The sequence below is a fragment of the Rattus norvegicus genome, chromosome 5 (genome assembly GCF_021556685.1).
Source record: "Rattus norvegicus strain SHRSP/BbbUtx chromosome 5, alternate assembly SHRSP_T2T, whole genome shotgun sequence".
Taxonomy (NCBI): domain Eukaryota; kingdom Metazoa; phylum Chordata; class Mammalia; order Rodentia; family Muridae; genus Rattus; species Rattus norvegicus.
The window spans coordinates 120,289,983-120,303,804 of NC_141538.1; the positions used below are offsets into that span (position 1 = coordinate 120,289,983).

The 13,822-nt window shown below is 39.9% G+C and overlaps 1 protein-coding gene across 35 annotated transcripts in view; it reads right to left on the bottom strand.

Annotated features, from left to right (window-relative positions):
• Window positions 1-13,822, bottom strand: part of Itgb3bp (integrin subunit beta 3 binding protein) — a 65,066-nt gene that overhangs the window by 4,310 nt on the left and 46,934 nt on the right. For 20 of the 35 annotated variants that reach the window (XM_087549797.1, XM_087549798.1, XM_087549805.1 and 17 more), the window contains 3 exons: window positions 12,822-12,900; window positions 10,398-10,491; window positions 9,098-9,157 (listed from right to left, as the gene is read on the bottom strand). In XM_087549797.1, the coding sequence (XP_087405923.1) occupies window positions 9,098-9,157; window positions 10,398-10,491; window positions 12,822-12,896 (229 nt within the window). In that variant the 5' untranslated portion in view covers window positions 12,897-12,900. Of the gene's footprint in view, window positions 1-6,365; window positions 6,585-9,097; window positions 9,158-10,397; window positions 10,492-12,821; window positions 12,901-13,822 lie in introns of all 35 variants that reach the window. The other 15 variants (XR_015619841.1, XR_015619849.1, XR_015619844.1 and 12 more) reach the window with 3 other exon arrangements.

Consider the following 13,822-nt stretch of genomic DNA (forward strand, 5'->3'; position numbering starts at 1 on the left):
GAATTATTACAGTCTTTCTTTTCAATTTTGTTGTCATCAGCACATAAGAGCACCTGGATGTTTGTACTGTCTGCTTGCAAGTTATTTACACCTTTTCAACACATAATTGCTATTAAGTGAGTCCAAAAGTGTAATTTTGACATTTGCTACAGATTTCTTTTGAAAGAAAAATTATCATACTTTAAGTAAAGTATAAAAATTTAAATCATGGAAGAAAATTATGTAAAAGGCTTTGAAAAGTAATAACCCTGTTTGGCTTTCCTCACATCCAAGACAAATCTTAAATCCACGTTCTGAGCCGTTGGTTACAGTAGTCCCGGAACAGCGGTGATGCTGGAAAGCGAGAACAGTAACACTGTGGACAGGAGAGGTCTGACCATCGACAGATGCACAGCAATGAGTCCTCATGAAGGCCCGAGAGCTACAGTGTGCATTAATATGTATCTCTGACACCAAAACTAACAGCTCTCTCCAAGTAAATCCAGGAAAGCACAGGAGGGAATTTTAAAGAGAATTTTCAAACTCAAATCTGAGTACTTTTAAAACTAAAGTGTCTGAGGGAAAAAAAAGATGCTGCTCAATATTTAAGATAAAAGATGAAATGCCAAAAGGGCAGTCAATAGTCTTCAAGAAGTAAAATTATTTGGCCAATATGATGAATATCTTTTCAAGACTGAATTGTGAGAAGTCTAACAGTTGGTTAAAAATACCTCGGTGGTGGCTAGAACGAAAGGGCAAGGCCACACCAAACCACTCTGAGGTGTCAGCACAGGGGTCAGCTTGTCCTGTAGCCTAAAGGACGTGATAGCCTCAGAATCCTGTGGCCAACAGGAATTTTACAATGCTAGTTAGCTAAAGAAAACACAGTCTGGGCCTTTTTTAGAAGACCAGAGCTAGGAGTTCTGAAATAGTTTCTATTACAAATAGCTGAGACAATCAACTTTTTTGAACACTGTAAAGTTCAGATGGCTATGCAGCATTTGAAATATGCATTCTGCAACCTACACAGTTATCCTCAAAACACAAAATGTGTTTTGGACTGAAACTGCGTCTCTTGATTTCTTATCTTGGCAGCTGCTCTACAATTTGCTTACATTCTTTTCAAAAACATTTTGTTTACTGGAAGTCCTCGTCACAGACAAACAATGGTGGCATTTTTTAATATCTCTAGAAAAAACGAAAATGCCAAGTGCTCCAGAATGCCATCTATTGACTAAGGAGTATCTGTAAGAGGTTGTTTTTAGTGGGGTTGATTGTATAAAGCAAATACATTTCATGCCTCACCATGTGATCATAGTGTAACATTCCATCATCGGTCTCAGACCGCTGAACAGTCAGATGTCTTAGATCTTAGGCATAACAAATTTAAAATAATTATGAAAATTCACATCTAAATCTAACAGAAAAGGAAGCTTTCATTCCATCTTTTCCTAATAGTCATAAAGCCAATATTAGTAAGGGAAGTGACCTTAGTCTTGTATCCTGAGTAACCAAAAGAAGCCTTCCTTTGTTCCAGAACCTTGAGTTAGCGGGAGAGGGCCTGCTATTCACGAGTCTAACAGGGCATTCTGAGTCACAGGACTAGTTCTTATTAACAGGTCAGTGACCTCTTCAGGTTGCTCAGTTCCATGAAGCCTCCTCCACAGGACCTGCCAGGTGCCTGCTTACTTATCCCTAGAGTGTCACCCGGATCCTCCTCTTCCTGCCGGAGCTCCTGCAAGTGGTGCTGAGTGAAGGGAACTGGCACTAAGGTTTGGGGAGGTGAGGACAACAGAAATGTTGTAATTCTCCTGTACTTGCCTGTTTTAATTATTCTAGGAAAACTTTAGAGGAAACTGAAGGGTTCTAAGAAGAATGCCATCCTCATCCAAAATGGCCACCTTAGGTACACACTGCTGACAGTGAAACTGGCCTATTCCCATTTTTATCATTACAGAAATGAAACAAATTTGGTACTCAATGTAAGGGCTGATTAAAAGAAGCTATGATGCTATGCAGATTCACAAGATGTTTTAAAATTTAAACAAATCTGGGTAATAAGAGAAAAAAAGTAAAGTAGGAAGTGTCAGGAAGTCAAGCAGAATCTCCAAAGGAGCAGGCAGGGCGGGTGGAGCTGTAGAACTAGCAAATGTTCTTAATCAGTACGCGATGGAGATGAGAGCTGGAGATGAGCTTGCTTATGTGTCTGTGTTCTGTATGCATGCCGTCTTTAACAACTTTAACCCCCTCCCCACCCCGAGACTGAAAATACGCATGGCAGGAATCAAGAGACTGCAGAGGGGAAAGAATCCAATACAATGTAAGAGCTCAGATTCAGACTCCAAGGAAGCACATGGTCATGAGTTGTAAAGTGCTTTTAGTGCCTTAAAAACACAAAGAGCTACTGTAGCCTATGGAAATGGGGGATTATCAGTGCAAATAAGTGGTAGATAGGCACTGCAATACTGGTATATGTTATGAAAATGGGTCTTTATATAGTTTTTATTTAAGTCACAACAATAACTAATGCCTACTGGGAATTTCAAAATATGATTTAGTGATACAATTTCTTCTATGAATGAAAGAAACCCAACCTGTAGAAGCCTGACAAGTCAGTCCATACGTCTGAAAACAACACAGTAGCTAGGAGGCTGTTCTTGCATAAATGCACAAAGAATTGAGGTACAGTGGGCAACTGAAAGGAATGACACACTATCCCCAAGAGACTTCATTTATGTATTAATACTTCTGGAAAGTTCTTTAGAATTACTTGGGATAGCTCAGTGGATGAAGGCCCTTGCTGCCAAAACCTGATAACCGGAGATTGATCCCCAAGAGCTACCTGATAAAGAGATTCTTGTAATCTGCCTGCTGATCCCTTCAAGTGTGCCATGGTATATCCCTTAATTAATGAATTAAATGTAATAATTTTGTTAACTAATTACCTGAGAATTTTTCCTTCATTTCTCAAAAATTGGTAAATGTCAGTTTTAATTATTAATACTTCTAGGAAAGTATGGATTTTTAAAAATACATCATTGGCACAGAAATATACACTTCTAGGGAAATAATAAACATATAAATGTCATGTTATAATCTAAATCTTGTCAGGTTAGGAAGGTGAATCTGTGGCATACTGCACTCAAGCCATGCAAAGCTAAAGGAGGAGAAGAGACCCCAGTCCTTTAAACAGCTCCTGTGTGAGACCCTATGGCACAGTGCAAGTGGGAAGCCTAGGAGCCTACTTCCCCTCTCTGCAAGAGCTCTGGAGCTATCTTGTCCTGGTTACCCTTGATTAATGCAGCTGGCCTCTGTATCTGACTGGAATGTGGCATTTTTACTGAAGGTTATTGTTCAAGTTAAGCCCACTCAAACACATTAGACTGGTTGGTCCAGTGTCATTTACATTTATGTATAATCTGACAACTGGGGTGACCAGTTGACTTCACTTGTTTTGGGGAGAAACATGGACTTTCTGAGTCATCTGACCTTTAGATGGAGTCCCTGCTTTGTAACTTAACTGCCAGTGACTTTGGTTAAGTTAGTGAATTCTGCGTGTTTGTTTATTGTCCATAACAACAGTGAAAATAACTATCTTGTTTTTTTTTTTTTTTTTTTTTTTTGGTTCTTTTTTTTTCGGAGCTGGGGCCTTGTGCTTCCTAGGTAAGCGCTCTACCACTGAGCTAAATCCCCAGCCCCGAAAATAACTATCTTGTAATATTGCTGTAAAGATATCCTGAGCAGAGGACTGGGAACACAGAAATTACCAGTACTCAATAAATGGTAGTTGCTTATACTAAAGGATGGTAGCCTAAAGTATGACTAGTCAAAAGCCAGCTCTACTCGCTGAGACTGCCGAGTGACATTTATGCTGTAATATTAAAATTCTCATTCTTCTACACATAACAAAGTATAATTCAGTCATAATACAGGAGGTCTCTGTTGGGCACCTGACCAAAGTAGCACTCAACAGGAGCAGCCTGAGACCACTGCTGTGAGGCTTGGTGGTTCTAGGCCCTCCATCACTCACCCACAGGAACTGCAGGGCAACTCCTGGGACTGTAAGCAGAGACCCAGCAATCAATACACTTCAAAACCGCGAGGAAGGACCTGAATTAAATCAACTCACTGCTTAGCAAGGTGGGATCTGCTGAGAGCCAGGATCTACAGAGGAACAGACACAAGTCCCCAATATACTTGGTATTCCTTAGTAAGTACGGCTGTGCTCCTCTGTCCCAAGCCTCCTGCTCATCCTTGGGGTCCCCATTCACGCTGTGAGGTAGTAAAAACTAGGAACCTGGAGAAGACTGGGAGAGAACTTAGATTCTGGAGTTGATTTGCTGTTACTTCTTATGCTATGGGTTAGACAAGAGTGGGTTATAGAGAGGCAATATTGCCCCTGTCCCCCGTTTCTCAGGCAATGGAGGTCAATTCTTCTATAGATATCTGTGTCATCCTTGAGGTTATAGTGTTCCCCAAGAATAGAGAGGACTCTAGATTATGCTTAGACCCCAGATCCAATGGGAAAGGCAATGATGGCTAATTAAGGGGGACAGGGAGCTACAGGCACAGAGGACCCACTGTTCTTCCATGCTCACCTAGGCTAGGCTGAGCATACAAGGGCTAGTGTGCAGGCTTTGGCTAGGGCTTCTTCCTTCCTCTTAGGAAAAAAAATACCTTCTGTTGCCCTCTTTTCCCACCTCAAGAGTTTCTTTTCCCATCTTTTTTGATAGACTTTCCAGAAGAACACAACAGCTTGGTCTGTGTGTTGTTTCCTTATTGCAGCCTCCTGCAGGAGAGGAGAGGGCTGTTTTCGACTGCTGTTTGGATTTCTTTGCCTCTCATTTCACCCTAACTTTAGCCAAAACTGCTTCCTCTCCCATGACCCCCCACCCCAACTCCACTCTTCTTCTATGATTTCCCCCTCTTCTCCCCTTTGCTTTGTCTGGCCAGTACTGCCCTGCCCTGCCCCCACGAACTAACGGACACTGCTCACCTACAGTCCCATCAGTGCTCTTCTGTCTCCTAAAATTTGGTTAGGATTGTTTTCATTTGACCGTTACTGTCATTTCCAAGTGGGTGTGTCCAGCTTTGACGGTGGCTACGTTTGCAAATGGTGTTCTACCTTCAGGGGAGTGTTAGGGGTTAAGCCTGCTGCCCCGAGTGTGTGTGCTGAGGCGTCTGACTAAGCTACATTTGTAGACGAGCAGAAAACAACACTATAACCTACTACAACCAAGTCACTCTCCTACATTGCAAACACGTTTACATGAAGAACACAGGTGATTTAGAAAGGAAAAAAAATCAACTGAAGATTTAACTCCAGATGTGTAAGTCTCAATGCAAAAATAAAGAAACATGAAAATCCAAGGCATAATGATTCCTCCAAAAATCATTTATCTCACAGTAATGCCCTTTAATGGGAGTGAATTATATGAAATCTCAAAGACTTAATATAAAAGAATGATTATAAATTATTCAAAGATTTCAAAGAAGACAAACTCCTGAGTGAATTGTAAGAGAACACAAATAGCTAAAAGAAATAAAGTAGTCTGGTGTTAGTAGATAGCTCAGTCAATCTAATTCCCACCACCCACATAAGACCAGGCATGGTGGTGTGTCTGAACTCCCAATACTGGAAGGGCAGAGACAGGCGGATCCTGAGAGCTTGCTGGCCAGTCTGGGAAATCAATGAACTCCAGGTTCAGTAAAAGCCTCATCTCAAAAACTAATACAGAGGGCTGGAGAGGTGGCTCAGCAGGGAAGAGCATTAGCTGCTCTTGCAGAGGACTTGGGCTTGATTTCTAGCACTCATACGGGGCTCACGATCACTTCTACTCCAGTTCCAGGGGATCTGATCCCTCTTCTGGCTCCCATGGACACTGCACACATGTAGCACACACACATACACATAGGCCAAATACCCATACACATAAAATAAATATAAAAATAAAAAATGAGATGGACTGTGACAGGAAAATAACTGGCGTACAAATGAACATACACAGCCATGTGCACATACATACACTACATGCAAGTACAAAAACAAACAAACAAACAAACAAACAAACAAAAAAGAGACAAGCCAATACAGGATATAAAAGTGGAAAGAAAAAACAACAAACAGAAAAAAATCAAACAAAAGCACAGTAAAATGCAAGAAATTCGAAGTTCACTACATCAAATAGGGCTCCATAGGCAGAATAAAACAGGAGAGAACAGAATGCTAGGGCTAAAGACAAGAGAGAGGAATTGGAATATGCAGACAATGAGAAAGATGAATTACTAAGAAGGGATAAACATAATGTAGAAGACTATGAAAAGATCAAGTCTGTAAATCATGAGGAGGAAGGAGACAGACTTCATGTTACAGGCATGAAACTAACCATAATACTGTTCACAGTGAAATCATTTGCTATCATTGAAGAAGAAACACTTTTCATGATTCAAACCAGCTAAAGGACTTCATGACACACAGCTAGGCACCTTACAGCTCTCCTACTCCCAAGCTTTTGGAGTCGGGTCATGCACAAGGGCCAGTGGTTGACACTAGATACTTCAAGGAATCCATTGGAACAAAGAAAAAGATAAACACATCCATGATGCTGCAGGAAAGAATAAAACACATTAGAACAATAGTTTAGCAAGAAAAGACTATAAAAACCCCAGACACTACAAAAATAAAACAAAAACAAAAAATCAACAAAACAGCAGCAATACAATAGTTTAGATCCCTAGTACCCATGTAAATGCCAGGCGCATATGGTGGCTCATCTGAAATGCCTTTTAGTATTAATTCTGAATAGTAAGGTTTCAATGCCTTAATCAAAAGACACAGACTGGCAGGTTGAATAACAAAGCAGGATCCACCTGTTCGTTGTCTCTAAAAACACACTTGACTATCAAAGAATATTTAGGCTCAATGGGCAAAGCACTTGTTGTGCAAACATGAAGACCAGAGTTTGGATCCCCAGTACTCATGTAAATGCCAGAAGGATGTGGTGGCTCACCTGTAATGCCTGTGCACAGAAGACAGTCACAGAGACCTCCAGAGCAAATTGCCTAGCTAGGTTAGCCAAACTGGCAAGCTCTGGTTTTAAGTAAGAGACCTGCCATATATGTTAGGTGGAAAACAGTCAAGGAAGACACTCAATGTCAAACTGTGGCCTACACACACACTTACATCTATGCATATGTTTATGTGAACATGAACACACACATGCATACCACACATGGGCAAAACAAGACAAAAGAAAAGGGCCAGACATGACTTTAGAGTGAAAGAATATAAAAGCATATTTGGAGAAATTGAAACTAGGAAACAAAGCAGATATTGATATCTGACAAACTAGCTTTCAAAGCAAATTTAGAAGAGAGAAGGAAGATTGATTATATTGATTAAAGCAACAATCCACCCAGAGGACACTGCCATTTTAAACATGTGCACTGATCATGTGTGGACTTAATTTCACAAATGAAATACTACTACATATAGTGACTTGGATGAATCCTAATACATTAGTAGTGGGTATCTTAGTTAGTGTTCTGTTTCTGTGAAGAGACACTACAACCAGGCAACTCTTATGATAGGAAAGCATTTAACTGGGACTGGTTTACAGTTTCAGAGGTTTAGTCAAATAGCGTCATGGCACATGTTGGCAGACATGATGATGGCGAGGTATCCGAGAGTTCTACATCGGAATCAGCAGGCAGCATGAAGAGAAAGAGATCCACTGAGCCTGCTCTGGGCTTCTAAAACCTCAAAGCCCCACCCCTCCAGAGAGTCTTCACCTCCTAATCCCTGTCAAGTAGTGCCACTCACTAATGACCAGACATGCAAATATGTGAGCCTATGGGTGCCATTGCTATTCAAACCACCACAGGGGATAACATCAGTAACCTCCTTTTTCTGCACCCTGACAAAAAATAAACACTGAAAACAAGTGAGTTAAGTGAGATTACAGATGGACCTAACAGACACTTCGGAAGACTCCAACCAAACACTGAATAATACACATTCTTCACAGTATAACATAGAACTTTCTCTAAAGTAGATTATATAATACAATATACAGCAAGTTGTAACAACAATAAAAAAAAGAAAGCAGAGATAATTTGTTGTATGTTATCTGACCACAGTGGGATAAGATGAGAAGTCAACATGAAAGCTATAGACTCTATACGAACATATACAGATTGGATAACACAATGCTGAATGACAAATGGGTCATTGAAGGAATCAAAATGGAAGTGAAAAATTACAAGAACTGGATGAAATTAAAAACATACAAAAAAAGCCACATGAAAACAGTTCTATTAAGGGAATTTATAACTACTTTAAAATATTAGAAAGATCATACAGAAAACATAATGATGTAGATTAGGGCCTTGGAAAAACAAGAACAAGCCAAACCAAAAGGCAAAGGTAAAGAAATAATTAAGAGCAGGGTAGAAATCAATGGAATGAAAGTAAAAAACAAAAAGACAAACAATAACAACAATGTGAAGACTCAATAAAACAGTTGGCTCTTCAAAAAGATAAACAAAAAAACAAGCCCCTAAAAGCAACAAAACTACACAAAGCAAAAAAAAACCCCAACAGCACTCAAATAAATGAAATGAGAGAAGAAAAGGGAGCCAGTATAAGACATACTGATGGAATTCAGAAAGTCAATAGGACATACCTTAAATACTTATATTTCACTAAATTGGGAAAATTTAAAGATGGATAAATTTCTACACACACACACACACACACACACACACACACACACACACACACACACACACACACACGAGACCTTAGTTCATGAAATGATTATGAAAGTCCTCTCTTTTTTGCACTTCCCTTTAAAAAATTTTTTTTATTTTATGTGCATGAGAGTTTGGCCTACATGGAAGTCTGAAGACCATGTGTGCCCTGGTGCCTGTATAGGTAAGAAGAAGGCACCAAATCCCTAGGAATTGGCGTCATGGATGGGTGTAAGCCCCCACATGGGTTGTGAAGAACCACAACCAGATTCTCTGCAGGAGCGGCAAGTGCTTTCAGCTGGTAAGCCATCTTTCCAGCACCATGGAAACATTTTTAATGTAATAAACTAAAACACTACAATCTTACCTTTGGGAGGAATTCTTGAATTTTTCTTTTCAAATAGCTTTTGTTTCATTACTTTTGTCACTAAAAGAGAAAAAATAAGTCCGCCCTCACATTAAGAAGTAACATAATGGGCTGTAGAGATGGCACAGTGGTTAAGATAGCGTGCTGAGCGACTGTTAGAGTTAGAATTCGGGTCTCTGTACCCATTTACCAAGCTGGGAATCTTATGCATGACTGGAATCCCAGCTCTAAGTAGGCTGAGGACAGGAAGATCCCTAAGACATGCTGGCGTCCAGTTTAGACGAGAAAATGTAAGTACCAGGCTCAAGAAGAAATACTAATTCACAGGATCAGGCAGTGATAAGACACTCCATGCCCACACACAGGAGTGCACACTTGAACGTATGATCTCTAACACAAACACACACAACCTTTTTAAAAAAGAATTTACATAAAATACTTGGGTGTGGTTGGTGCACACCTGCAACCCCAGCATTTGGGAGGCTGTAAAAAGAGGATTGCTGTCACTTCATGAACAGCCTGGGGGACACAGTGAATTCCAGTACAGTCTGGGCTATGAACACATAAACACGGAGTATGAACTAATAACTTTCTCATTGTAGAAAAAGAATCATTGAAAGCAATACACACCGTCGGTATCAAGCACAATGTAGTGCCTTCTTACTATCTTACTGTGAAAAGGAGCTCAATATAAAGGAAGCCTGTTAGCAGTCTCCCCTGTGCAATCTTTTCTTCCAAAAAGAGGAAGCCATAAAGCAACACTTCCTGATAAAGAACACGTCTTCTAAAGATGCTAACAGTACTTCTATCTGGACAGCTTTAGGATATGTGTGAGCTATCAGACTTGAGAAACATTTGAAGGTTTATCTCTAAAATTACTAACATTAAAAATGCAGGTGCTGAAAAAAAAATGGGGCTGGAGAGATGGCTCAGCGGTTAAGAGCACTGACTGCTCTTCCAGAGGTCCTGAGTTCAAATCTCAGCAACCACATGGTGACTCACAATCACCTGTAATGAGCTCTGATGCCCTCTTCTGGTATGTCTGAAGACAGCTACAGTGTACTCATATATAATAAATAAATCTTTAAAAAAAAATGCAGGTGCTGGAGAGATGGCTCAGTGGTTAAGAGCACTGACTTCCAGAGGTCCTGAGTTCAAATTCCAGCAACCTCATGGTGGCTTACAATTGTCTATAATGGAATCCGATGTCCTCTTTGGGTAGGCAGACAAAATGCTCATATACATAAAATACATGCATGTAAAAGGGAAATCTTAAAGAAAATACATAAATTTTTCTTACTTAGCTCTTTGGTTTTCTTTGCTTCACTTTTTAAGGAGCATGGTACTAGGGAAACACCAAGGAGATCTTCAAGTTGTCTGTTGCCCTCCAAAGCCTGAAAAACAACTACTTTTGATGAGTTAAGTAAGTTCTCTACAACTAAGTGATTATTTACAAAGGAAACAATACACTGTCTTCTTCACTTAAAATATCTTAAATTAGGAAGTTTGTGTTTCCCTGGTAAGTCAAGTATTACAAAGCCCTATAATGACTATAATACTAATTTTATTTTTTGTGGGGTTGTGGAGATGGTAAAGGTTTGACATAGAATTTCTTTATGTAGAATAGGGTGGCCTCTAACTCCAAAGATCTGCCACCCTCTGCCTTTCAAGTGCTGGGCTTAAGGGAATACATCACCATGCTCAGTTATGAGCAGGTAGGTAAACATGCTGTATATGGTGGCTCACACCTTTAATTCCAGCACTTGGGAGGTAGAAGCTGGCAGATTTCTGTGTTCAAGGCAAGGCAGATCTACATAGTGAGTTCTAGAACAGCCAGGGCTACACAATGAGACCCTGTCTTTTTTTTTTCTTAGAAATTTTATGTATTTACATTTCAAATGTTATCCCCTTTCCCCACTCTCCCAAACCCCCTCCCTCCTACCCCTGCTTCTATGAGGATGCTCCCACTCCCACTCACCCACTCTAACCTCAATGCTCTGGCATTATACTACATTAGGGAAACGAGCCTCCGTAGGACCAAGGGCTTTTCCTCCTATTGATGCTGGACAATGCCATCTTCTGCTACATATGCGGCTAGAGTCAAGGGTCCCTCCATGTGTACTCATTGGTTGGTGGTTTAATCGCTGGTAGCTCTGGTGGGGTTTGGTTGGTTGATATTATTGTTCTTCCTATGGTGTTGTAAACCCCTTCAGCTCCTTCAGTCTTTTCTCTCACTCCTCCATTGGGGTCACCTTGTTCAGTCCAATGGTTATCTGTAACCATCCTCATCTGTATCAGTAGGGCTCTGGCAGAGCCTCTCAGGAGACACCCATATCTGACTCCTGTCAGCAAGCACTTCTTGGCATCAGCAATAGTGCCTGAGTTTGGTGGCTGCATATTGGAGCAGTCTCTGGATGACCTTTTCTTCAGTCCCTGCTCCATTCACTCTTTGTCCCTGTATTTCCTCCTGTGAGTATTTTGTTCTCCCTTCTTCTTGTGCTTCATATAATCTGTGAATTTTTTCTTAGGTAGTCCAATCTTTTGGGCTAATAATATCCACTTATCAGTAAGTGCATACCATGTGTATTCTTTTGTGACTGGGTTACCTCACTCAGGATGATTATTTTCTAATTCCATCCATTTGCCTGCAAATTTCTTGAAGTCATTGTTTTTAATAGCTGAGTAGTACTCCATTGTGTAAATGTACCACATTTTCTATATTCATTCATCTGTTAAGGGACATCTGGGCTCTTTATAGCTTCTAGCTACCATCAGTAAGGCTGTTATGAACACAGTGGAGCATGTGTTCTTGTTATATGTTGCAGCATCTTTTGGGTATAAGCCTAGGAGTGGTATAGCTGGGACCTCAGATAGTACTATGTCCAATTTTCTAAGGAACCTCCAGACTGATTTCCAGAGTGACTGTACCAGTTCATAATCCCACCAACAATGGAGGAGTGTTCCTCTTTCTCCACATCCTCCCTAGCATCTGCTGTCACCTGAGTTTTTGATCTTAGCCATTCTGACTGGTGTGAGGTGGAATCTCAGGGTTGTATTTCCCTGATGACTAAGGCTGTTGAACATTTTTTTAGGTGCTTCTTAGCCATTCGGTATTCCTCAGTTGAGAATTCTTTGTTTAGCCCTGTACCCCATTTTTAGTAGGGTTATTTGATTCTCTGGAGTCTAACTTCTTGAGTTCTTTATGTATATTGGATATTAGCCCTCTATTGGATATAGGATTAATAATGACCTTTTCCCAATCTGTTGGTTGCCATTTTGTCCTATTGACAGTATCCTTTGCCTTACAGAAGCTTTGCAATTTTATGAGGTCCCATTTGTCAATTCTTGATCTTAGAACATAAGCCATTGGTGTTCTGTTCAGGAAATTTTCCCTGTGCCAATATGCTCCAGGCTATTTCCCACTTTATGTTCTATTAGTTTCAGTGTATCTGGGAGACTCTGTCTCAACCAACCACCACCACCATCACCACCACCAACAACCAAATCTGTAACATAATCTCATAATCTACAAAATTATTTTAAATGTGAAAAGTCAGCTAAAACTAAAATATTAGTTAACCATTACATGTAACTAAGGATCTTCCCAAGAGAAATAAATTAAATATATACCCTGCAAACTCTTGACTGAATTCTTAATTTTTTCTTTCTTTTTTCAAAACAGGTAGTGGAGATATGAAAACTATATGTAAGAAAAAGTGCAAACCTGTAGACTACTTAAATTTTTCATTATCTCCATGGTTTTCTCCGATGATCTCTCAATTTTAGATAGCAACATCATGAATCTAGGAATGAAAAATATACAGTTACCAAGAATAAGCATGAGAGTGTGTCAGGGCACAGAGCCGTAATTCTACTCCACAGATAGATTCTGTTCCCTAGCCCCTTCTTTCCATATTAAAGGGACAGTGTAGGTAAATGCTCCCCTGTTATTTTGCCATTCCTACATAGACACAATATACGTTACCAACCTTCCTCCAGAGACCTGCTCTCTGCCTCTCTCATTCCCACCTCTGAGTGAGTGGGAAGAGATAGATGCCTTTTCCTCTCCATACATGCCTTCTTGAGTTAATATTCCAACGTTCACTTACTATGGTCTTAGACGGTGAAGCTTAAAAATAATGGCTTGCATAGTTTAGTATGAAGAAAATAAAAATCAGTCTCTTAAATTTAAACTTTATTTTTTGTAGGTATAAATTAGTAGCTGTCAACCTGTGGGTTATAACTCCTTTGGGGTGGGGGTGTCACATATTAGATAATTACATTACAATTCATAACAGTAGTAAAATTACAGTTATAGAGTAGCAATGAAAATTTTATGGTGGTAACCACAGCATGAGGAACAGTATTAAAGGGTCACCGCATTAGGAAGGTTGAGAACCATAGGTATAAGTCATTCTTTCTTAATATAACAACTTTTTTGGGGAGTTTTTGTTTTTGAGAAAGGCTACCAAAATGTAACTTTGGTTGGCTTGGAAATGGCTTTGTAGACCAAGCTGGCATCAAATATGTAGCAATTCCCTTGCCTCTGCTTCTAGAGTGTTGGAATCCTGGGTATAGATCACCATAGCTGTTTAACTTCTGAGGTGTGCACACATCCTAAATGTGTGATTGTAAATGCTGAATGATATACTATCAAATAAACAAGCCAAAGATGACTCAATCATTTCCTCATTGTGGCAATTTCAGGTTATTTTCTAATTTTAA